Here is a 25,189-nt window from a genome sequence, read left to right as displayed (position 1 = left end):
CGCATTGGTTCAAATTCAGACCTCAACCCATACAAAAATCTTGCTACATTTACATGTTTTCGTTGTTCTTGTTGAGTCTTCAAATCAGTGGATAGGGGTTGATAAACATTGGGCTCATTCCTTAAGCTTTTTAGAGAAGCATAGTATTCTTCAACACTTTTATCCCCTTGTTGAAGAGAAAAATAGCCTTGGTACAATTGGTAAATTCTTGTGACATTGTCTTGTCCAGAGCATAATTGCTTGGCATGGTTCCATATCTCCTTGGCTGTGTCTAGAAACATAAGGTTTACACTAATGTGATTCCCTATACTATTCCAAAGTGATGTCATAATTTGAGCATTCTCTTGTACCCATTCATTGTACCCTTTTGATTCACTTTTCAATGGACCCTCCTTGATGTATTTCAACTTACCTCTTGCAATGAGAGATACCTCAACCGACTTGGCCCATGGGATATAATTAGTACCGTTGAGTTTCACTATAGTTAATTGAGAAGTCATAAAATCTTATTGCACAACTACTATAGGTTTAGTGATACTATTTGATGAACCCATGAGTGAGAGTTGATCACTGGTTTGTCACCTAGGCAAACTATCAAACAGCTGGTATGCAATTACTGCAATACACCTTTTTCTTTAGGAAAAACACTAAGAATCATCAGCCATCTACTTCAGAAACACTTGGGAAAGATTGTACACTTGTCACAAGGTGTCACCACAACACAAACGACTATAAAATCACCACACATTGAGGAGAACCTACCTCACAACTCGAGACATCACAAAGCTACCCTCTTCGAACTACCGAATAGAGGGTTTTTAGAAAAACACCACCAACTCACACAACACTGCAACTTGAGGCATTAAAGCCTCTTTTCCAAGTGGCAATCAGTCCTCTTAAATCCTTTTCCTTTCCAACAAAGAATAGAAAATATTCTCTATTCCTAGGGCACAAAAAGTTGAGACGTGAACAGTGCCGCGAATGGTACAGTCGATCTCAAGGCTCTTATACCATGTTCTAACTTTAATAAAGTAAGAATAGGTGAAGAAAAGGATAGAAGAAAGAAAGAGAAGAAGATAGGAAGAGAAAGAGAAGGGGAAGAGAAGAAAAGGAGAGGAGAAGAGGGAAGGCTAGAAAGGAGAAATCTGTTCACCTCTCCTTACTGTCGACTCAGGTTATATTAACATTCTACTAAAGCTGAAATGACTACAATACCCTTATGAAAGTTACAGCAGATATAAGAGAGAAAGAATAGCATGAAAAAGACAATACTGCCCCTGTTAACTACTTCTAACAATTCTAACACTTACTAAAGCTGGCTTCTTTCACAACTTCTTGTTATATCCTAAAGTTTTCTAATTAATGAAATCTTTTCCGAGTTATTGATAAAAAAATCACTTTCGTTATCCCAACATGCTGCTCAATATGTCTGCATATGGTTAAGTAGTTAACATGTATTTAAGTGGACATTAGACTCTTCAAATTTCTTATTAACTACCTATGGTGATATTTCTGCTCACTGCTTAAAATATATGAATAAGGCTCATAACATATTTTAGATTTTATTTTATTTGTATTTTATATTTTAATCTCCTTTGCAAGTGCTTGTCTGAATTCCAGATAAAGGAAGCCTGTTCCAGGCTGACAGCAGTCATAAATTATTTTCGAAACCCTTTCTGAGATAATTCAATCATTGTTTGTGTAATGGCATGTAGCTGACACCAAATAGTAGGACTAGTCTTTATCTAGTTGAGATGAGTTTCTACAGTACAATCATGTTTCTTGAGATTTTTGCAGCATTTAACACAGCCTGTTAAAATTTCTTCAGGGTGTTGGATCTGGTTCTCAAACTGATATTTCCTTCTTATCATGGAATCACAAGGTTCAACATATATTAGCATCCACTTCACATAATGGAACTACAGGTGAGGAGGAATATGTTTATTTATTTTCAAATACTTTGATACATTAGTCAGCATTTACTCACTTTTATCTTTGCTGGATTTGTTTTGCCATTTACAGTGGTTTGGGACTTGAGGCGGCAGAAGCCAGTGATAACGTAAGCTATTTGTGCCTGAATTTGAGATGTTCTATACTTTTTTGATGGTAGATCTAAACTGTGAAATCTTACATCTTGACAAGGTTTTTTTTTGTGTTTTTAACAGATTGTCAGATTCAAGTAGAAGAGGAAGCTCTGTTTTGCAGTGGAATCCTGATGTTGCGACTCAGCTAATTGTTGCTTCTGATGATGATAGTTCACCTTCTCTAAGGGTACAATGTCTTTTGATTAATAACTTCTGTCATGTACATTTCTCTAGACTGTTTTGTTTTAGTCTGAGTAATCTTTATGATATTTATTACAGTTGTGGGATATGAGGAACCCAATGTCACCATCAAAAGAATTTGTTGGGCACACTCGAGGTTTGTTATCTGGCATGGTAGTGCTTCGAATTCTTCTTTTATTAGATTTGAATGTGTTGGAGGTGGTTAATGATCTGGACTATCTTTTAGCAAGATGATCATAATTGTTTTTGATGACTATGATTTGCAAATGGGGGCCCTTGCTCATGTCTGGATTTCATGTTCTATGTTTATCATAATTATATTTGTTCCCATTATATGTCTGGATTTCATGTTCTTTGTCAGAACTGAAAACCAAATCAGATTCTACTAAATGAAATTAATTACTCTTTAACTTATATATAATAAATTCAATAAATATGTTAGGCTTTTAGTGGTCTGATAGGGGTTGCAAAGTCAACTAGGCAGAAATCTTGGTTGTCCTCACTGCTCTTTGCATTGCTACATATCTGGGTTGCCTTAACCTAAACATTAAAAGAGATTACTGCAAACACAATAAAATGGTTAGGAGAAATTGATAGTGGCCCCTGGAGTTTAGTACATTTCTTCACTGAAGCTAGAGATACTCTAAATTCTATGATTCTGTGTTGGATTCCGAGAGAGCTAAACTCTATGCTGTTGGCTTAGCTAAATCTGGAGCTCACAGGGATTGCCTATATAGCGATGGTTCTATAACTGTGTAGTCCTGTGAGTCTTTTTGTTCTTTCTCTGATGTACATCTTCTTATGTATTCCTCTTTGTTTATTGAATGAAGTCATACCTTTCTCTCAAAAAAAAAATAATATAAATATGAAATATTGAATTTATTATATATAAATTTACATATAGTATATATTATTTATATATAATTATATAAAATTTATATGTTAAAGCAGTATTTATATATTACAAAATAATCAGATCAGATAAGGTTAAATCTGCATTCAATCCGGTTATGCAAACGGATCATCAGAATCAGAGATAATCAGGTTGTTTTAGTTTTTTCTTTTTTCTTTTTTTTAGGGAATGGTCCCAAAAAAACTACCATCAAGGAGGTAAAATCCATTTCCCCACAATATTCTCAAATGAACAATAATAGAATCCATACTTTTTTAGCACAAAATGAATCTGAAGATTCAACTAATATTAAAAGCCTGACCTTCTTCTGGTGACTCTTAAAGTTGTTGGAGGTCATTATTAAATAACCCCGAACAACCCATGAGCAGCAAGCTCAACAAGGGAAAATGACAGAATAATCCCTGAATAAAGAACAAGAAGCCAGAGTAGATCTGTACATTCCAAGTCCCTGACACAACTTTTCATTTCTTAGTTAGCAGACAGAAATCAAAAGCACAGTCAAACCTGTCTGGGAGAGATGGCAATCTACAAGCTTTTATTACTTTGAAAATGAGATGGTGTTTGGAATACAGCAAGCAAGATTCTCCTCTTGTCCACTGCCAAGCTACCCAGTGGATTTTTTTTTTTTTTTTTTCTGAGTTGCCTTTTAGAGGGAAGAAGCATGAGCATGGTTTGAAACATTGAATTCATGTCAGTGTGCTTCTATGCTTACCTGCACTACCAAAAATCCTTGACAACCATCATCCAAACAAGGTTCATATCTACATACTACGTTTTTGTTCTTTATGTGGTGTATCTTCTTCATTCTTGTCCTGACTCATCATTTCTATAGGTTTTCTTGTTATCTTTGCAGTTCTCTTAACCTTCTTTTTAGACTTTAGTTATTATGCATGGATTGCCCTTAATGAAATGTTTCTGTTATTGATAAAAAAGTTATGCATGGATTGTCATATTAACTAGCAAAAATAGTATTGTTTGGTATTGATTGTTTAATTTTTTGTCTTTATTGACTATGCCAGGTGTAATTGCAATGTCATGGTGTCCTAATGATAGTTCCTATTTGCTTACCTGTGCTAAAGATAACCGGACAATTTGCTGGGACACATTTACAGGAGAGGTAGGGGAACCTTTAATCAGCTTCAGTGATCTTTTTTTTCCTTGGTACAATTGTGCTGGTCTGGATTTCAACTTCCTCTTCTCTGCTAATATGATTTTCTTGTGTAGTTGTCACATGTTTTTTCTAATATTTCAGTGCTGCCTTTTCGGTTCAATTTGTGCAGATTATATCTGAATTGCCAGCAGGGACTAACTGGAATTTTGATATCCACTGGTATCCAAAGATACCGGGCATCGTATCAGCTTCTTCATTTGACGGAAAAATGGGCATCTATAATATTGAGGTTGACATCTGTTGTAGAAATTCTTCTTTATATCTATTTATCAAAAAAAAAAAAGAATCTTCCTTATATGGTTTTTACAGGCCCTCTTAGAGTGAAATAATTGATCTGCTGTTTGATTAGATTTCCATTTTTGTATTTGAGAGTAGAAATCTCTCAACTAATCTGTACTAACAAATGAAGAAAAGCTTGTCTTATATATGGCAACTTGGTAAGGTAGAAACCTCTGATAAAGCATAAGTTTTCTTCCAGTTTTGCAATTAATTCCCAAGTTAGGAGCTCCATCTATCATGTTCTCTTTCTTGACTTGATTCCTGCTGCATTAGTGTTTATGCTGTTTAACTCAAAGCATTTTTATTTAGTTTGTCAGAGGGTCTTACTCTCAAGTTGCATCCTTGATTGTAATTGTTATCTCATATCTATGTCTCTTATGGTGCAGGCCTGCAGCAAACTAGCTGTTGGCGAGGGTTCCTTTGGCACAGGTATGTATTTTTTCATACAACAACTAGGTTTAGTTTTTCCACAAATGTTGCTTCACTTTTGCTAAATCATCTATCATCCAACTTATTGCCTACTATCCTAATTTTATTTAACCACGGCTTTGGAACCTATTCTTATTAACATGATGTTCTTGCCATTCCCTTAACTTGGAAAGCTAGAAAAACAAATGGTTTAAAGAGCTAATATTAGATGCTTTTGATCCTATATTGGGGTCATGTGATAACAGATGAACTGGCTGGTATTATTTTTTATTTTAGTGAATAAGGTTTTAGGGAGATTATGGGCTCCTTAATGGTTGAAGCTGAAGCTGAGTAGTTTATTCCACCCTTGAATATTTTTATTGTTTAATTATTTTATCTACTAAAAGACAAAGGGTTAAACAATTTCAGCTGTCATTAAATGGCCCCTAGGTTAATCTTTAAGATCCTCTTTTTCAGTTTAATGAAAATTTTCTATTTATCTTTCAAAAAAAAAATTACATCCTTTGGAAATTTGCAAAGGCAGTAAATGAATTTGAAGAATAATACATAGATTCAACAAGACCAATTCTACCTATCAAGATATTCGTTTTCCACAGTAGTTTCTTTTACCCCAAAAAGATAATTGATACCGACCCACCCCAAGAGAGAGGTCAAGACAATCATCATCTAACCCCTATCCCCATTCCCCACTCTATGGGGTCAGCTACATGATTCCTGTTTCACAATTCCATTCTGTTTAATGCCAAATTCATTGTTAATTAAGACCACTTAAATCATTTCTTACTAATTGGGCTCATGGCATTTTTGGTCTGCCCCTAGCCTTCTAAACTCTACAACTTCTAACTGATCACTTTTTCTTAATGGTGCTGAAGGTGATCTTCTATGCATGTGACCAAACCATCCAAGTCTACTTTCTCTCATTTGATCACCTATTGGAGCTACTCCTATATTCTTTTGAATGATTTCATTTTTGACTCTGTCCTTTCTAACTTTTCCACTCATTCATATCCACCTCAGCATATGCATTTCTGCCACACTTATTTTTTTGGACATGTTGTTTCTTGACTGAACAACACTCAGCTCCATGCAGAATTGCTGGCTTTAAAACTGTTTTATAGAATTTTTCTTTTAATCTAAGTGGTATCATCCCTCCATTTTGCCCATCCTGCTATAATTTTATGGGTGATCATTTCAGCCCGGCCCGGAAATTCCGGGCTTGGGCCTGGGTTTTGTGTTCAGGCCCGGCCCAGGCCTGGGCCCACATCAGGCCCACAAATTTTAGGGCCGGGCTTGGGCTTAATACTTCAAGCCCGGCCCACATATACTTAAACTTGCACATTTTGTGTATAATGTATACATATGTATACATGTTATTTTACATTATATTATATATTTTATATATAAATATTATAACATGACATGTATAATTATATTATATGTAATATTTTATATTATATAATGTATAAAATAAGTTTATATGCATGTTATGTCATTTAATATATAGATATATAATGTTTTACATATGAGTGACATTGGCCCGGAATCAGGCTCGGCCTGGCCTGGGCCTGTATAGACCTGGTCTAGGGCATATGATTCAGGCCCGGAACCCCAGGCCAGGTCAGGCCTAGGAGCTATAGCCCTTATCATAAGTGCAAAGCCCGGCTTGGGCCCGACCTGGCCCATGATCACCCCCAGGTGACATCCTCCAAAATCTGTTCCTTATGAATTTTCAAACCCAGTGATTTAAAAGGCGTGTCTCAGGTGCACCTAGAGGGGCGTGGTACAAAGGTGGCTCGTAGAATCAGGAATTCAATATGTTTTACATTACTTTAGCCACTTGAAGTAATGCAATTGAATAAAAAAAAGATTGTGGGTTTTACATGCTTGAAAATTCTCTATATGATTAATTTTATTTTTAAATTTTCATTTGAATACTCTTTACATGTTATGTTTATGTATTTTAATTTTAGACAATTGATTTTATAAAACATTTATTTTAAAACTTAAGTTTATATTTTTTATTAATATTATGTTTAATATTTTTTGCATTTTTTGAATTTTCTGACATTTTTTTTTTGGTTTTTAGCATTTTTTTGTATTTCTGCGCCTTGCTTCAAAAAAGGTGCTTGCCTCACCTTGTGCCTTGCGCCTTGGGCATAAATTGGTCCTTGTGATTTTAAAACAGTGGTCAAACCAAGGTACTGGAAAAGGTTATATTTTAGAATTTAGATGGATTCCAAGAGAGATGAATAGAGTGGCCCGTTCTCTAGCCAAATCTGGGATGGGGAGGGATTTTTTGCACAGTGACTCCTCAATGCCTTTGTAAGTCCTTGGGGTTTTCATTTTTTGGTATGTGGTCTTGTTTTGGCTATTGTTTTGTACATCTCCTCATGTACATCCCCTGTTTTTAATGAAAGTTATCCTTTTATCTCAAAAAAAAAAGGTCATACTATCTCTTGGTCTCCAATTCCAAGTGTACCCTGATTTGCACTCCTATTATTATTAAATTTACGTTGTATATATTCTGTTTTACTCCTACTTATTTTGAAACCCCTTGTTCTAAGGTTTTCTTCCATAAATTTCGTTTTGGATTTATTCGCTCATTTTTTTGTATGGATAACATGAAAGGATTTTATTAATATAAACAGGAAAATATGTACATATGCAGCTCCCACTGAGGAGGTTAATTTACCTCACCCAAACAAAAAGAAAAATGATTACAACTGAGCCCAGGACAACTGCCCCCTATTTACCCTTTGCTTAGCCAGGGTGTCCACCATGACATTTGCCTATCTGGATACCCATTGAAAAATAATCATGTTCCTTGTTAACCTTTTAATTTGCTTTAGTACATCTCTATAGCTCCAAACTGCTGTTTTCTTGTCTTTTAGCCTTCCTATCATCACTTGAGAGTCACCTTGAACAATTACTCTTTCCAAATTCAACTCTTTTGCTTTTTGTTAATTGTAAAAACAGCCAAGAGTTCAACTTTTGTAGAATCTCCCTTGTAGGGCCCAGAAACAGAGCTAGTATATGACCTTCCTTACCTCTAAAAATTCCTCCCACACCCAAAATTCATAGGTTACCTGAGCTATTCCCATTAAAATTTAGTTTTGTGTAATTGTCTTCAGGTGTGCTTTTCTCTTTCATGATGCGGATAAAGCCACCTCCGTCCAATTCCTTCTAATATCATCACGGAGTAGGACGAAAAGATGTCCAAGGTTACCTGTGCTGTTCCCATCAAAATTTAGTTTTATGTAATTGTCTTCAGGTGGTTCCCAGTCTTTTAATGCTTTGCTCTTTCTTGGTGTAGATAAACCCACCTTCCTCCAATTCCTTCTAATATCATCAAAGGAGTAGGACAAAAAATGTCCAAAGATATTGATAAAAAACGTCCAAAGATTTTACCCAATGAATCACCTTTCCTAAAATGCAATCCAAGATTGCTTCTAAATTTCTTTCTTTTTCATTGAAAATCCTTTCATTCCTTTCTTCTCAAACTGTCCATAGTATTGCAGCTCATGCACTTCTCCATAACAACCCCCCTCTTTTTCTGAGGCCACTTAAAGGTACTAGCAGTCTCTAGCATCAAACACACTGGCCAGGCTTTTAAGCATAGTCCACCTGCATGAAAATGAGAAAAAGAACCATTCCCAATTTAAAGTAACAGAAGGACAGGAGATTAAGAGGTGGTAACCAGTCTCATTTGCTAGCCTTACAAATTATGTGCCAATTAAGGGATAGATAGATATTCTTTCTTTCTTTCTTTCTTTTTTTTTTTTGTAAAATATCCAAAGTATTAATCTTCTCATGATAAACTTGCCAGCAGAAAGCCTCAATTATTGGGGGAACATGCTTATTCCAAATTTCTCTAAAAGGGAAGGGGTGAAGAAAACCTGTGAAGAATTGAAGACATAAAAGAAAGAAGCGCAAGAAAAATACCTTTGGACTAGGAACCCATATTTTTTTGATTGGTGATCAATAGAATTTCATTTCATTATAAGGATGAAAAATAGTATAGATTAAGATAAATTTTTAAAGACATGAGAAGCAAAGCTTTTCAAAAGTTACAAGATTTTCCTACCAATCCCTCCAAGGCTAATTTTCTTGTCTGGGTGCTGGCTTTAAACAAGTTTCTCTCAAAAGTTAATCTGATCTCAACTGTGACCTTTGTGGCTTGGTACCTGAATCTGGGGATCACCTCTGCATGCACTGCCCTGTGTCTGCTAAACTGTGGGAGCACTTCATCAAGGTGGCTGGTATTAACTGGGTTATACCTCGGTCTGTCAAGGATGTTCTGTGCAGTTGGAAGATTTCTGGTCTGAGTAAGAAAGGGAAGCTGGTCTGGAAAACAATTCCTGCCATCATCATAGTTTCTCTGTGGTCTGAAAGGAATAGCCGAGTGTTCTGCAGCAAAGCCAGAGCTCCTAAAGATCTGTTAAAGATTGCCGTCAGCAGACTTGCTTCCTGGTTATCTGTTGTTTCAGAATTTAAAAGCCAGAATGTTTTTCAGCTTCTTGAATCTCACTCTATTTGGGTTCTGTAAGCTGTTTGTCTTCCCGGTGTATTCCACTGGGTTGCTGTTGTAACTCTTTCCTCAATCATTAATAAAAGTTTTTACCTTACCTTTTCAAAAAAAAAGTTGCAAGATTTTCCCAAATCTGCCCAGAAAAGTTGATCCATATGTACCCCTTGTTTAGCCAAAGTATCAGCCATCCCATTTGCTGTTCTCTTGTCCCATTTGAAGTTTACCTCAAGATCCTTTGGTAAACTCTTAATTTTTCTAATTAGATGTCTGAACTTCCACATACCTGGATATCTGTCGTCCATCTAGGAAATTACTAATTTTGAATCACCTTCTTTCCGAGTCCCTTACTCCGATTGGTCCTGAAAGTAGGGCTACCATTTTCCTTGCATCATCCCTGAACACTCTAATTCCTGACAGCCTGGGATTTCCTAAAGAGCTTCCGTCGAAGTTTAACTTTAGTCTGTTAGGATGAGGAGGCTTTCAGTCCAAGACTACCTTGTCTTTCACAGTGACTGAATTTGCTACTTCATACCAGGCTCTAATAACATCATCCACTGCCACAGATTTGAATGCTTCCAAAGTTTTTACCCAGTTTGCTGTTTTGATCTTTATGCTTTCAATAATGTCCTCTATGCTCCCTGCCTTTTCTTTGAATAGTCTTTCATTTCTTTCCTCCCATAGTGTCCATATTGTTGCTGCCCTCGCTGTCTTCCATAGAAATCTTCCTTTATTTTTTGCTTGCTTAAAAGTTGGGCTGAACAAAGTTGCAAAGTCCTGTGGAGGGTCCCACCTGCAGCCAAAGAGTGAAGAGATGCACAACCAAACATAATTTGCGAAAGAGCAAGAGACTAGTAAGTGAGGAATTGTTTCACCATTTTCCGTACATAAGATGCACATATGAGGTGTTAGGCATTTGTTTGGCCTTCTTCTCTGGAGCACATCACAAGTATTTATCTTTTCCAAGAAAACTTCCCAACAGAAGGCTTGGACTTTTGGGGGAATCGGCTTGCTCTTTAGTGATGACCTTCGAAGGAGTTGGGCAGCAGTGTCCTCCACCTCGTCCAAGAAAAATAGAACACAAGCAAGTTCGTTACCGCCTCTGGAAGGAGCTGTTAAGTTGAACTTTGATGGGAGCAGTCAAGGTAATCCGGGACCTTAGGGTATAGGAGCGATTTTGAGGAATAAGGATGGCAACATTCTGCCCTTATTCTCAGGCCCAGTTGGTTATGAAGACTCTACAAGGGCTGAGATATTAGCTGTGGTACAAGGACTACAGATTTCCAACCAACTTGGAGTGACTAATTTGATGGTTGAAGGAGACTCTAAGGTGATAGTGGGATGGATGTCATTACCCAGAAACTGTTGTTTGGGGATATAGGGACATCATCAAAAAAGTCAAATGGCTAACGAGAACCATGTAGGTTATCTTTGAGTGGGTTAGTACATCGGCAAATGCTTTAGTAGATTCTTTAGCTAAACAAGGGGCTTCAAGGGATTCTTTGTTTTTGGCTATTTTGTAACTGTAATCTGCAAAGAGTTGGGTTTGGAGCCACCTTTAATGGGATTTTATACCTCGTGCCTCCTCTTAGGGTGCTTCATGCTTGTACTATTTCTATGTCTATTTAATAAAATACCATTCATTCATAAAAAAAAGCCTCCCCCCCATGATTCTAAGGAAACTAGAATGTCAAAGAAAGAAGCACAAGAGAAAGATTCAGAAGGGGAAGGTATCCATATTCTATTGTCATCCACCCTTGCTAGGAAGACTGACCCTAGTTTATGTAATAAGTTTATAACAAGTTACATTCTTTGTCCCTTAAACCCCTTCTAAAACCAAAATCCCAGTTCAGTCCTAAAGAAGAGAGACTCCAAAAACAAGCAATGGGATTTTTTGAAGACTAGAAACTCATATTCTCCCATCAAGCTTGGAGGTGTCCAACACCACCTTCTCAAGAAAAAAGCAATAAATCAACCCGGTGATTTAAAAGCCATGCCTTAGGCATGCCTAGGTGCACAGGCAAGGTGCATTTTAGGGTAGGCACCTCGCCTAAGTCCTAGGCATAGCCCTTTCAAAAGACGCACACCTGGTGCACCTTGTGCCTTAGCCTAGGCATGTGCCTTTTGAAAATTTGACGCTTTTTTGGTTTTTTTGTATTTAGCGGCTGGGCCGGGGGGCTCTGTTCGACGACTCATAGAATCAGGAATGTAATATGTTTTACATCATATTAGCTACTTGAAGTAATGCAATTGAGAAAAAAAGAGATTGTGGGTTTTATATGCTTGAAATTGTTTTATATATTTGGTTTTATTTTTGAATTCTCATTTGAATATGCTTTACATGTTATATTTATGTATTTTAATTTTAGATAATAGGTTTTTTAAAGAATTTATTTTAAAAAGTAAGTTTATATTTTTATTTAATATTATTTTTAATAATTTTTTGATTTTTTTTAAGTTTTTTTTTTTAATTTTTTGCGCCTTGTTTAAAAAGGCATGTGCCTCGCCTTGCGCCTTAAGTGCAAATTGATCCCTATGCCTTTTTTGCACCTTGTGCTTTTAAAACACTGAATCAACCACAACTTGAAATTCATTTTCCCATACCTCTTTTGAAACCCAAATCCCAATTTAACCCTTCAGAAAAGGAGACAAAGAGACATAATGTGAAATTGGTTCATTCTTAAGACGAGAGATAGAAAACAAATTGGAAATGGATCTTTGAGGGGTTGTTCACCCAACCATAGGTCTTCCCTAAAAAGAACTTTATTTCCACTAAAAACATTATACTTGATAAAGTAGATAAACAACGGTAAGACAACATGGATAGCTTTCCACAAAGAGGCCAAAGTAGCTCTCACAGACACTAGCATCCCATCCATTTCCCCATTCCATAGATACCAATTACCACCACCCTATGCTAGACTTTATAATTTTTAGTTGGAAATCTATACAACCACTTACCTAATAGTGCTAAGTTTTTATTCTTTGTATTTTCTAAACCCAAACCTTCTTGCTCCATATTCTTGCACACTATCTCCCAATACACTAAATGATCCTTCTTTCCCTCACTAGGCTCCCACAAGAAGTATCTCGTTAGTTTTCTATTTTATTAACAACTTTTTGAAGAACCTAAAGACTGACATTTACACCGAGAGATTATCCAAGGTTGTCTTAGGTGGCGTTTGATAACACTTTGCAGACCTTTGAAGTCTGAAAACATTGCTTTTCAGACGCCAGACGTGTTTGGATGTGTGTCTGAGGGCCTGCTCGTTTCCTCTTAACTCTTATCTCTTAAGAGGAATCTTATAAATTTAAGAGGAAAATGGGTGTACGTTTCCTCTTATCTCTTAAAGTGGAATTTTATAACTTTTTGTTTTCTAATGATACTCCCAAAAGGCAAACAAAAGTTCTCATATATGGGGTTTAAAATGGACATTTGACAATTTTCAGAATTCAGAACAACATTCTTTGCATTAAGGGTTCAGAGGAAAGAAAAGTTCACCAATACCAATATACCTCTTAGTGTAATTATTGCACTTTCAAATGTTAGACGTCAGAGCAAACAAACAGGCCCTGAATAGAGGTTTGAAATGAATGTTCAGCTCTGAATAAGACATAGGCCAGGCATTGAACGCCGTCAGACGCGTTTCAGACCTTGCCAAATGACCAAAAAAACCTTAAAATGACCTGAACTAATAAGACATGCGTTTCAGGCATTGTTTATCTTCTCCACTTGACACAATGACGAACCAGTGGCAACAAGCTTCCTCCTCGTCCAGATGTTCTCTTGCATCCTCTACTTCACATCATTGCCGTTGCAACTCCTAGCAACAATTCTTCTTCTTCTTCTTCTTCTTCTTCTTCTTCTTCTTCTTCTTCTCTCTCTCTCTCTCTCTCTCTTTTCTTCCCTTCATCCGATTCCCTTGTTCTGATCGCCCCTTTGTCCTCACCACTCCCCTGTTCATCATGCCGCTCTTCCACCACTACAACCTTAACCTTAGTTGATCAACCAATACAACGTCGGAAAGAGTAGTCGCCGAAAACACCACGGAGAAGAAGCCCTAAAGTGTTTCAAAGGTTGCAAAGACCAGTTACTGGAAAACATCCCATTCTTTAGTGGTTGCAAAAACCCTAAAGTGCTTCAGAGGTCACAAAGACCAATCGCCAGAAACACCGCAGAGAAGAAACTCTGAAGTGCTTAAAAGATCGCAAAGACCAGTCACTGGAAAACATCCCATTCTTCCAGGGGTAAAATAGTAAAATCAAGAATTTTTAGATGTTGAAGAACTGATCCAACACAGACAACCTTATCTATTTAGAGCCTCTAAAAAGTAGAAAAGCATCTATGCTGCTTTTCAGATTTCAGATTTATCAAACGCCACCTTAATCAAAGTTATTCTACCCCCGCCCCTAAGGAAATATAATTTCTCTTCCAAATTGCCAATCTTTTTCCAAATCTTTACTACCGAGTTCCAGAATGAACCACACCATAAATTACCTACCAAAGGTAGATCCAAATACTTTATGGGCCAAGGACTTATCCCCACCTAAGGATTCTTGCTACTGTAGTCACCTCTCTATCCTCCTAGCTACACAAACATTTTTTTTTCAAAATTTACCCTTAGGTTTGAAAGCCTTTCAAAAAGTCTCGTCAAAATTCTTAAATTTCTTTTTTTTTTTTTGAGGAAAAGGTAAAGTATAATTGTATTAATGAAAAGGTCCTTTATACAATGAGAAGCTGTACAAAAAGCCAGAAGGACCTCAAAAGAAGGTCATCCTCAAAAAATTCTTACATTTCTCTCTTGTTGAGGGTTCTCACCATCACAAATATGATGTCATCTGCAAATTACAAATGAGTGACTACAACCTCATTCCTCCCAACTCGCCACCCCTAAACCAACTTCTCTCTATCTGCTCTAAAGATAAATCTACATAGAACATCCACTACCAAGGTGAAAAGGAAGGGTGATAAGGGATCACCTTGTCCTAGCCCTCTAGAGGCAGGAAAAAAGTCTGTAAGCAATCCATTAACCCGTATATTGAGTAATGGAAGGTCCTAAGGCGTCCATTTATCCAATTACACCACTTTTCCTCAAAACTACATATCGTCATCACCTCTAAGGCCTCGTATATTGGTCAGCTCACCTATGTTTGTGTACCAGTATTAGTAGGTCTTGCGGAAAAAGAATGATTCCCAAGTGGTTTAGTTACCTGGGTAAGTATTACCATCCACCCACTTGGGTAAATAACTTTCCTATCTAGGGGGAAAATTGCCAAGACATGATGGAACAACATTGCCCCTTCAATAATGTCATTTTTTAACTTTACCTAGGAAACAAAAAGAACACTAGTAAGTGTTCTTACCTGGGTAAGTGTTTCCTAGGAAAAATTTGCTTGGATAAGTTCATTTACCCAAGTAAATGACTTCACGAAAAACGAATTGGGCCTAAAAGGAAGGACCAATCTACAAAGTCATAGGCTTTTCTCCACATCAAGTTTACAAATAAAACCTCTTCCTCCAGAATTTTTCTTATCCTCCGCATCTCCTTCATCAGTTTCATTAATAAAAAAAATGTCATCAGAAAAGAACAACCACCATTGGGACCTTATGAAGTTCTTTTCTTTGTGTTAATTAAGGCACTTTTGCTTTGAATATGCAAGCTAGTTTGCTAGGTTAATGGACTTCATGCAGTTGACTTATTTGTTTTTCCTGTTAAGAGCAACATTTCCAACCTGTTGTTGAACCTTCCAGTCAGACCATTTGACCTGTCACGGGGTCAGGCTTCTGTGTCCTTTTAGTCCCTGAACCATTTACTTGCAAAAAGCATAAACATGGTCAACGACTGGTGACCCTGCTGGTTGAACCAATGAACTGTTTGACCTGGTCAGCAGGTCATAGGTTAGACATTAATTCTCTTTTTCTGTTTTATTTTTTATTTTTTAGTTTTGCCATTTCCATTATTAAGAACAGTAATTCTCATTTATCACTTATTTTTGTTTAATATGATGAATATATATTTGAGACATGCCCAATTTTTCTATGAACTTTCTGTATTTTTTCTGCATATTATCTATTTTTTTATATTTTATTATTTTATTTATGATGTTATGGGTTGGGCCATTTGAACTGGATTCAACTGCTGATCTGCCACCCAGAGGGAAAAGCAGTGCTGTTTTTGGGTTGCTTTTTTTTTAATTGATTAAGAAAATTTCCAGATTCCGACCTCTTTTTCAAATGTTCAACTTAGATTTCAATGATTTACCAGCACAAAATCTTTATAATAAAATGGGGACATGAATCAAATGCACTGGGGGACAGTTACTGAGAATCCTTCGTAAATCAGGGAAAATAGTATGGGTTTAGTGGCTTTTGGCACTATAAAACCTATGTACACATATACTCCATTTTTTTGAAAAAGAAAAAGGGGACATAACCCCTAACATGTATAATAACTAACATGTTTAAAAGTGCAAGAAGCAAAATTAAAAAAAAAAATTGCAAAAACAAAAGGTACAAAAATTCAACCACATATTATACTTTATTTCTTGATTTCCCTGATCATGTGTCTTAATGGAATTATACTTTATTTCTTGATTTTCTCTTCCTTTTTGAATGGTTGAGGCCTTTTTTGTTTGCTGTGTAATTTTATTTATATTAATACAAATCTTACCTTTAGGTTTGGGTTTTACTTTGCTTCAGGCTTTTCTGTACTTGATCAATAATGCAAATAAACAAAAATAGATAAGAATTTGCACTCCGATACTTTGCACCAGTTCAAATGAAAAATGCACTGAAAACAAACTAGGCTTAAGATTTAAAGAGTGGTTCAAAGATTTGAATTACTTCTTATGATATGGCCATCAAATAGCTTTCTTCACTATTTTTAATTTGTCTTCTGGGATTAACTTTTCTAGGCCCTTCCTGTTCTTCTCACTTTTTTCCCTAGTTCTGACTTGTTTGCTGGGACATGGTTGTTCATTTACAATTTTTTAATATTCTTAATATGTTTTAATTTATCACTTTATCATATTTCTGCAGCTCACTTGAGAGCTCCAAAGTGGTTAAAATGCCCAGTTGGGGCCTCTTTTGGTTTTGGAGGAAAATTTGTTTTGTTCCACCCTGGTCCATCAACTGTAGGTGGCCAATCTGGAAATTCTCAGGTAGTCTACTTCTCTAATGGTTGATCCGCCCACCATTCATATGCCTTAGTTGTGAAGTTCATTTCTTGTCCTTGTTTATTTCCAGGTTTATGTGCATAACTTGGTCACTGAAGAAAGCTTGGTAAACCATTGCATGGAATTTGAAGCTGCAATTCAAAATGGGGAAAAATCTTCTCTGAGGGCTTTATGTGATAAGAAATCCCAAGAGTCTGAGTAGGTTATCAAAGTAAATTCTCTGTTATGTATTTCTTTTCTCTATATTTAAGCATAAATTGACTCAACAGTTTCTATTTTTCAATTATTTTCTATTGTCTATTGTCTGGAGAAGATCTGAGGATGATAGAGAAACATGGGGCTTCTTGAAGGTTATGTTCGAGGAAGAAGGGACAGCAAGGACGAAATTACTCACCCACCTTGGGTTCAGCATTCCAGCTCAAGATAATGTACAGGATGAGCTTTCTCAGCAAGTAAATGCTGTCAGTCTTGATGAAAAGTCAACAATTAAGACTGGATTGGCCAGAGACAATGATGCCAACATATTCCCTTCAGATAATGCTGAAGACTTCTTTAATAATCTTCAAAGCCCCAAGGAAGATCCATCTGTATCACCTTCTATTGATAACTTTGTAGTTGAAGGTGATGCCATGCGCAATGGAGAACAAGTGCAACAAGAATTGGATGGAGTGGGAGAAACAACTGACTCTTCAGTTGATGATAGCATTCAGCATGCTTTGATTGTTGGAGACTACAAGGAGGCAGTTTCCCTGTGTATATCAGCAAATAGAATGGCTGATGCCTTAGTTATTGCTCATGTTGGCAGTCCATCTCTTTGGGAGAGTACACGTGATCAGTACCTGAAAAGGAGCCCTTACTCTTACTTAAAGGTAGCAAAAATTTCAATCCTGTGATGGTGACTTGATGGCAATACTGATGTACTTTAGAAATTATAGAATTTGTTAATGAATGCACATCCTGTTTTTTTAAAATCATTGTAATAAGAAAAAGGTGTTACATGTTCAGGTTGTAGCTGCAATGGTGAACAATGATCTTATGACACTTGTAAACACCCGGCCCTTGAGCTCCTGGAAAGAAACCCTTGCTCTTCTCTGCTCTGTAAGTTGTTGAAATGCATAGAAAGAAAAAGTCCAGCTTAAGTAGTATTTTTTTGTCCAATGTTCACTGTTATGCTTAATATATATGAAATCTTAGTTACTGGTAATTTAGTACTAATATATGCATGGTACTTCCCTGAATAGTGCATGGCCTATATGACAATTGCATTGTTGCAGATTGCTTCAAAATCTGTTCTCATTATCTCTTCTGTTGGCATCTTTTGTTTTTTTAATGATGTTACTGAAGGATAGGGTCCCCTCACTGGGATGGGATCTGGATCTGCTCCTGAGCGCTCCTCACATCAACCTCACAACACATCCCAGCTGCTCATCGGGAACATCTCCCGTACTTGTGTGTTGTTACTTGTGGGGAAATCCCAATTCACTGGTGTGAGGTCGGTGTGAAGTGCGCTCTGTGAGGAGCAAATCCCAATTCACTGGGATGGCCTAAATAATCCTATACTAAATGTAGTAGTGACCACATCCCCTTGGTCAGAGCATGTAGACCAATAACTCTAAGTTTTCCAGTGCTGTGATTCTCTTAATCATTTTAGAAAGAAATGAATGACTTAAGTTATAATAATTGTTGTACATTTTATTTTGCAGCGATTAGGCTGAAACTTACAGGACTTGCTACATTTACTTATGCTGTTCTGGCCATCTTAATTTAACAGTTTGCACAGCAGGAGGAGTGGACTCTGCTATGTGACACTCTTGCTTCAAGGTTAATGGTTGTTGGAAACACATTAGCTGCAACTCTCTGCTATATATGTGCTGGAAATATTGACAAAACTGTGGAAATCTGGTCCCAGAGTCTGAAGGCTGAGCATGAAGGGAAACCCAGAGTTGACCTTCTCCAGGTGGATATCTTTTGTTTAGTCCCTGAAAACACTGATCCAACTGCAGGTTGATAAGTGATATTATTTTTTTTCTACTTTTGATGGTAGGACTTGATGGAAAAGACTATCATCCTTGCTTTGGCAACTGGACAAAAGCAATTTAGTGCATCACTGTCCAAGCTGGTTGAGAATTATGCTGAACTACTTGCAAGCCAAGGGCTCCTAAAAACAGCAATGGAATACTTAAAACTTTTGGGTTCAGAAAATTCATCTCATGAACTTGTTATCTTGCGAGATCGCATAGCTCTCTCTTTAGAAGGTAAAATTTCCTTTTTGTTCTGTGCTCTATACCACATTAAGTATAAATGCTGTACATTTATATGGGTAATCATGAATCATGAAGCATCAATTAAGAAGGAGAAGGTTTGTTGTTTGTTTCATGATTTTTTGACACATGCTACTTTTTTCAGTTCCAGCATTATATTTCTTTTATTTTATACTATACTAAGAAAAAAAGTACATCAAGGCCATCATCTTGTTCACAATAAGGGCAGTGAAGTATATTGGTACTCATGAAGCATCAATTAAAAAGAATGTTTTTCTGTTTGTCTCTTTTTTGACACATGCTACTTTTTTTTTTCAGTTCCAGCATTATATGTCTTTTATTTTACTAAGAAAAAAGTACATCAAGGCCATCATCTTGTTCACAAAGAGGGCTGTGAAGTATTAAAAAAAAGCTGATAGAGAAAAGAAAAGAAAAGAAAATAAAGAGAAGAAGATGCATGAATGTGAGAGAGGTTAGGGGCATTGACCCCTCTCCCTTATATTAATTCTAGTAAAATCATTCATTTTGATAGCAAATGAAAAATTATTATAAAAGAAAATAAAGGAGAAATCATCCCAGAACGAAAAAAACTCCCTAACCCCTTAAAACGACATACACATTCTTTAAAACAACATACACTATATATATCATATTTTATATTTTATTACAAATTATGACATATTTTATACATATATTATATGTCATATAATATGAAGTATTGTAAGTGTGTGTGTGTGTGTGTATTAAATGTAATACATTTAATGACATAAGCCTGGCTCATGATCACCCCCTCCCCCTCCACACACTTTTTTGCCAGTGTTTTCTCACCCTTCTCAATACAAGACATTCTTCATCAAATAGGCTTGTTTGGGCTTGTCCCAAGGGTCCTTTATAGAGGCAGATGGCCAATCTTGTAGGATTAGGAATGCAAGATGTTTAACATTATATTAGGTACCTGAAGTAATGCAATTGGGAGAGAAATATACAGATTGAAACTTTAATATGCTTAAATTTTTGAGTGCTTGGATATGTTTTAGATGCTATGTTTGACTTTATTTCTACATTTTTCACTTTGAACATGTTTTATATGTTTGTGTATTTTAATTTGAGCCAATAAGGTGTTTAATCATTCAACTTCTTTAAAAATTCAAGTCTGCATTTTTTCTGAATATTATTTTTTTGAGTTTTTTAAAAATTTTGCACTTTGCTTAAATAAAACATATGCTTCACCTTGTGCCTTGCCCCTTGGATGCAAAAAGCTCCTCTATAAGGTAGGTTCACATTGTGCATGACAAATAATACGGTGCAATCACATCACTAGATTCTGAATCTGCCTTCAGATAACTCTGATTGTATTTTGTGCATTCATTAGCGGAGCAGTTTACCTCCTGTAGGAATCTAAGTACCTAATTTTCTTCTAATTTTTATCATGGATAAATGATGTCAGAAAATGTTATCCTAATTCTTTTGCTTAGCTTGAGATAAAGTTTGTCTGATGCCTGTGATTCCAAGTTCATGATCTTACCATACTTTGTCACAGAGAAAGAATTGCCCAAGGCACTCCCTTATGAAATCTCTCAACCACAAACAGAGGTCATATATGGTTCTGAAAAGCCCAGTTTTGGCATAGTTGATGGATCACAACCATATTATCAGGTTCTTTTAGAATATCCCATTCAATTACAGTTCAAATGCAGTGTATTTTGTTGCATCCAATTGATAACTTACTAACATTTTGTCTTTCCTTATTCTTTGCTAGGATAAAACACATCCACAGTTGCAGCCAAATATCCCTGGCAGTCCCTATGGTGAAAATTATTCACAACCTTTTGGTGCTTCATATGGAGGAGGATATGTCACTCCTGCCCCATATCAACCGGCACAACCTCAGATATTTCTCCCATCACAGGCACCTCAACCACCTCAGGTATTTCTATGTTTGGGTTCATTGCCATAAGAAGTAACTATGAAGTCATATATTAGTATTATTTTGTGCTTCTTAATGACCAAGTTGGGCATCTTCATATGAGTTTTTCAAGCATTAATAACTAGTGTCAAGTATGTTTCTTCTTTTCATCTGTTCCTCTCCATTAATACATAATTTATAGTTTCTGTACAATCTATGCTGTTGTGTGTGTATTGTTATTTAACTGCAATGAACACTATACCGTTATCCTTAAAATTCACTCTTTATTAGACTAACTTATTTTATTTCCTTGAATTATTTTCAGGCAAACTTTGCTGCTCCTGTTATCACTCAACCTGCAGTGAGGCCATTTGTTCCTGCAACACCTCTTGTGGTGAGAAACGTGGAACAATATCAGCAACCCACTTTGGGTTCTCATCTATACCCTGTGCGTATATCTACTTTGTTATCAAAGTCGGGTATTTTCTTAATTCATTATGTTTGTTATACTGATTTTGTTGCCCTGTTTACTGCAGGGAGTTGCCAACCCCACTTATCAGCCTGGCCCACCTGTTACTGGTTCCATTGCTTCTATGCCATCTCAACTGGCTTCAGTTCCTAGCCTTAAACCACCACAAGTTATGGCACCTGCACCTACTCAAAAGGGTTTTATGCCAGTGAGTAATTCAGGGTTTGTTCAAACACCTGCAATGGGAGCCATGCAACCTTCAAATCCTACTCAGCCAGCACAGGTCCAACCAGCCACTGCACCTCCAGCACCAGCCCCTACTGTGCAGACAGTGAATACATCAAATGTACCTGGTAAGCTTAAAATTTGTTTTAATTGCCATCTTTATGTAATTTTGCCCTGAGATTGGTAGAGTGATGGTTTGATTTCTAGACATCTTTTATTCAATACATCAAGTGTACCTGAAAACCTTAATTTTTTTAATTTTGTATGTGCATTTATGGTTCTGAGATATCTAGAGTGTTGATATGCATATTTGCCAATATCTTGAATTGATGCAAGGTTTTTCAACTATGATTATTAGAATATCTGTCTATACAAAGTAATTTTCTGCCTATTCTGTTTTACTAGTGAGGTCTCTTTTGTACTATTTTATGCTGTGTATAAATTTTGGCTTCCTTGCTGCAAATATATCATCTTCAATTGAAGTAGAGAAGCATCTAAATACTATCAGAACATATGCTTTGTGTGGTTCATCTTCCATGCAAAGGTTTTTTGTATGAAACATCAAGCTGCCTGTTCCTAATGTTTTAGCTTCTCTTTGTTATTGTTGCAGCCCATCAAAGACCTGTCATCACAACGTTGACAAGGCTTTTCAATGAGACATCAGAAGCAATGGGTGGTTCACGCGCAAATCCTGCTAAGAAGAGGGAGATTGAAGACAACTCTAAGAAAATAGGAGCCTTGTTTGCAAAACTTAACAGTGGGGATATATCTAAAAATGCTGCTGATAAGCTCGTTCAGCTTTGCCAGGCTTTGGACAATGGGGATTATGGTACTGCTCTACAAATTCAAGTAAGTAGCTTACTACTTTATGTAGGAGGTCAGATATTTATATACATAGATAGATAGATATTTCTTGGAGCAGAAAAACATTTCATGTGAATTTTTTAATTGTCTAAAGAAGCACCCCTGCTACTATGGAATTAACAGCATGGATGTGTAGCAGGTTAGGTATAAGGTTCTCTTCGTCATTACTGAATGCCTCTTTTGGACAGGTCCTTTTGACAACAAGTGAGTGGGATGAGTGCAATTTCTGGCTTGCTGCTCTTAAGCGAATGATCAAGGCAAGGCAGACTGTGAGATTAAGCTAAAGTTGGAGATTCTTCCAGGCAACCCACTGTGGTTCTGCATTTTTTTTTATACGAAACTCAGGAGTGGTGTAGTTTTGAAGCACTGATAATCTCATGTAAACAAGATTGGCATTATAGCAATAGAAGTTTTGTTTTTTTGTTTTTTTATTTCTTTTCTTTTGGATTTTTTCCTTGGTTATTACATTAGGGTACATCCTTTTTCCTCCCAATAACTTGAGTCAGAGCCCACTTAAGCTCCTTGAAAGAGCACTTAGAAAAGATTGTTTTGGGGGCATTGAAAATCTAATTTTTTTTTGTAGTGATGTCTTTTTTCCCCTTTTCCTCAATATACATTTTTGTCATTTCTTTCATTTTCCCTGATTTGAGGCTCTTTTAGTTCAGTTCTCTTTTGAAATTTGATCGTTCTGTTACTAGCCAATGTTCACAACCGTTGTTGACCCGGATGGTTGGAAACATGGACTGGTCATTGTGGTCAATCATTCAGGGATGCAATAATGGTTCGTTTTTACCCGAAACATAGCAGGTTCCAAAAACCTGTTGGCTTGGTTAAAGAACTTTGGACCCAGATAGTAAAGCCAGTAATTCATTCAAGGTGTAGGCCTGTAAATGTGAATTCAAATTGAATCAAGATTTCAATTCAAATTTCTTTTTCCCAAGCTTAACAAGGTAAATTTCCATTGCAATCTCAGTGGTGAATCTTTTTCAATACAATCGGAAAGAAATGGAGTCAGAACAGACCAAGTTTGCATAGTGGCAAGTGTCGACTGTAAGCACATATTTGGCTAACAAGCTGCTTATGCTATAAACATGCGCACAACATCGGGTCATTCATGAACAAGACATTTCATTTGCTTGTTCTTTTTGCTGTCATTCAATTTTGTTATGTTTGGAGTTTCCCTTGATTGGAGTTTGGCCTAGTAGTTTGTTTTGTACGAAGAGAGAGAGAGAGAGAGAGAGAGAGAGAGGCTTTTTTTTTTGTGAAAACTGAGTAATAGCAAGAATAATTGCTGATTTTTCTTTTCTGAGGTTTTTAAAAAGAGTAAAAGTTTGATGTGGAAGCACCAAAGAAAGGACAATATTGATCCTCCATGGCATGCCACGTTATTTGTTTGCTTAGAATATGTTGAAGGTATGAAATTTGTTACATGTTTTCTTTTATAATCGAGGCCCCTTTTCTCTCTCATATGAAACCCTCATTGCTCCTCTTTTTTCAACTATTGGTTTACGATCTACTCTCCCCAGCCCCAAGCAATCTTATCTCAAAAAATTTCACCATTTCTTTTCTCTAGGCCTTTCATTCTTGCTCTATCAAGTCTCAACTCTCAAGCCCATTTTTCTATATCCCCCACTTCTCAAATAGGAAAAACTTTTCAATTGATTTTGTGTGCCTTCAAGACCAATACGACTTCACCAAAAAAACGAAAAGGATCAACACAATAATGGTGGATTCTTTGATTGACGGGATGGTTTCTGAGTTCCTAGAGCCTTTTGATCAAACTCACATTAAAAAATGCAAATTTAGCAAAGAAACTTGTACAGATTTTGCAAACTTATCCCCAAATGAGAGTTCTTAGAATAAGGGGGTTTGTAATTGAATTGGCAATTTGTATGATGAAAGACAATAAAGAAAACATTCATATTTTCAAGAAGCATGGAATGGAAAAAAAGACAACATTAGAGATTGAGAGCTTGAATATTTTTTGAGTGACTGTTGGCTTAAGCCAGCACAAAACAACAATGTCAACAACCCAGTCGCTTGTTGACAATGCAGTATAGTTGGTTGCTTTATAAATAAATAAATAAATGTGGAATTAATCATTGTTTCATTTTTTTTTCAGGATTGCATTGTTTAATGTTTACCAGTATTAATCTTTTTATTTATATTTTTCTATTGTGAACCATGAATTTTGCCTCTAAATCCAATTCTGATTAGATTGTTATTGCAATTTTAGTGGTAGGGTTTATTTTTCTTTTGAGAAGAAGTAATTGTATTCCAAGAGAAATAATACCTTTTTCCACCTTAATACAGCCTGAGATTCCCTCTTTTTGCCAACATACTTTTTGAAGAACAAATATGGACGTGAAGAAAGGAGAGAGAGAGAGAGAGGGTAGTGAAGAAGATGGAGAAACATGTTAGAGTGTGAGAGAGACTCCAAGTAGAAATACAGAAAATAAAGACTAAACGTGGGAAAGAGAATAATCAAGTTTGTTATTTAAGATTTTCATGTCAAAAATTTGATTTTAAACAATAAAGATTTTTTTGCATGTTTCTCTTTTGACTTCAAAACGTAGTTTAAAGTGGTGTGACAAATTATGAATTGAAGGCCGAAAATGGCCTCTTTTCCCGGAGTCTACTGAATTTTTTCATCTAAAAAATTTATTTGTTTGTATTATGTGCATTA

General features: G+C 36.3%; 1 protein-coding gene across 1 annotated transcript in view; it reads left to right on the top strand.

Annotated features, from left to right (window-relative positions):
- Positions 1-23,181, top strand: part of LOC104606298 (protein transport protein SEC31 homolog B-like) — a 31,020-nt gene extending 7,839 nt beyond the window's left edge. Inside the window, exons 4-22 of the mRNA XM_010271418.3 lie at positions 1,829-1,925; positions 2,023-2,059; positions 2,166-2,271; positions 2,364-2,421; positions 4,218-4,315; positions 4,479-4,598; positions 5,035-5,077; positions 16,642-16,763; positions 16,849-16,976; positions 17,092-17,647; positions 17,784-17,876; positions 18,550-18,735; positions 18,823-19,033; positions 20,580-20,695; positions 20,799-20,966; positions 21,271-21,393; positions 21,482-21,767; positions 22,250-22,488; positions 22,692-23,181. Of these exons, the coding sequence (XP_010269720.1) occupies positions 1,829-1,925; positions 2,023-2,059; positions 2,166-2,271; positions 2,364-2,421; positions 4,218-4,315; positions 4,479-4,598; positions 5,035-5,077; positions 16,642-16,763; positions 16,849-16,976; positions 17,092-17,647; positions 17,784-17,876; positions 18,550-18,735; positions 18,823-19,033; positions 20,580-20,695; positions 20,799-20,966; positions 21,271-21,393; positions 21,482-21,767; positions 22,250-22,488; positions 22,692-22,787 (2,883 nt within the window). The 3' untranslated portion in view covers positions 22,788-23,181. The remainder of the gene's footprint in view (positions 1-1,828; positions 1,926-2,022; positions 2,060-2,165; positions 2,272-2,363; positions 2,422-4,217; positions 4,316-4,478; positions 4,599-5,034; positions 5,078-16,641; positions 16,764-16,848; positions 16,977-17,091; positions 17,648-17,783; positions 17,877-18,549; positions 18,736-18,822; positions 19,034-20,579; positions 20,696-20,798; positions 20,967-21,270; positions 21,394-21,481; positions 21,768-22,249; positions 22,489-22,691) is intronic.
- Positions 23,182-25,189: the final 2,008 nt, after the last annotated feature.

This window comes from Nelumbo nucifera, chromosome 2, assembly GCF_055504915.1.
Source record: "Nelumbo nucifera cultivar China Antique chromosome 2, China Antique-T2T, whole genome shotgun sequence".
Lineage (NCBI taxonomy): Eukaryota > Viridiplantae > Streptophyta > Magnoliopsida > Proteales > Nelumbonaceae > Nelumbo > Nelumbo nucifera.
This window is presented reverse-complemented; position numbering and strand designations above follow the sequence as displayed.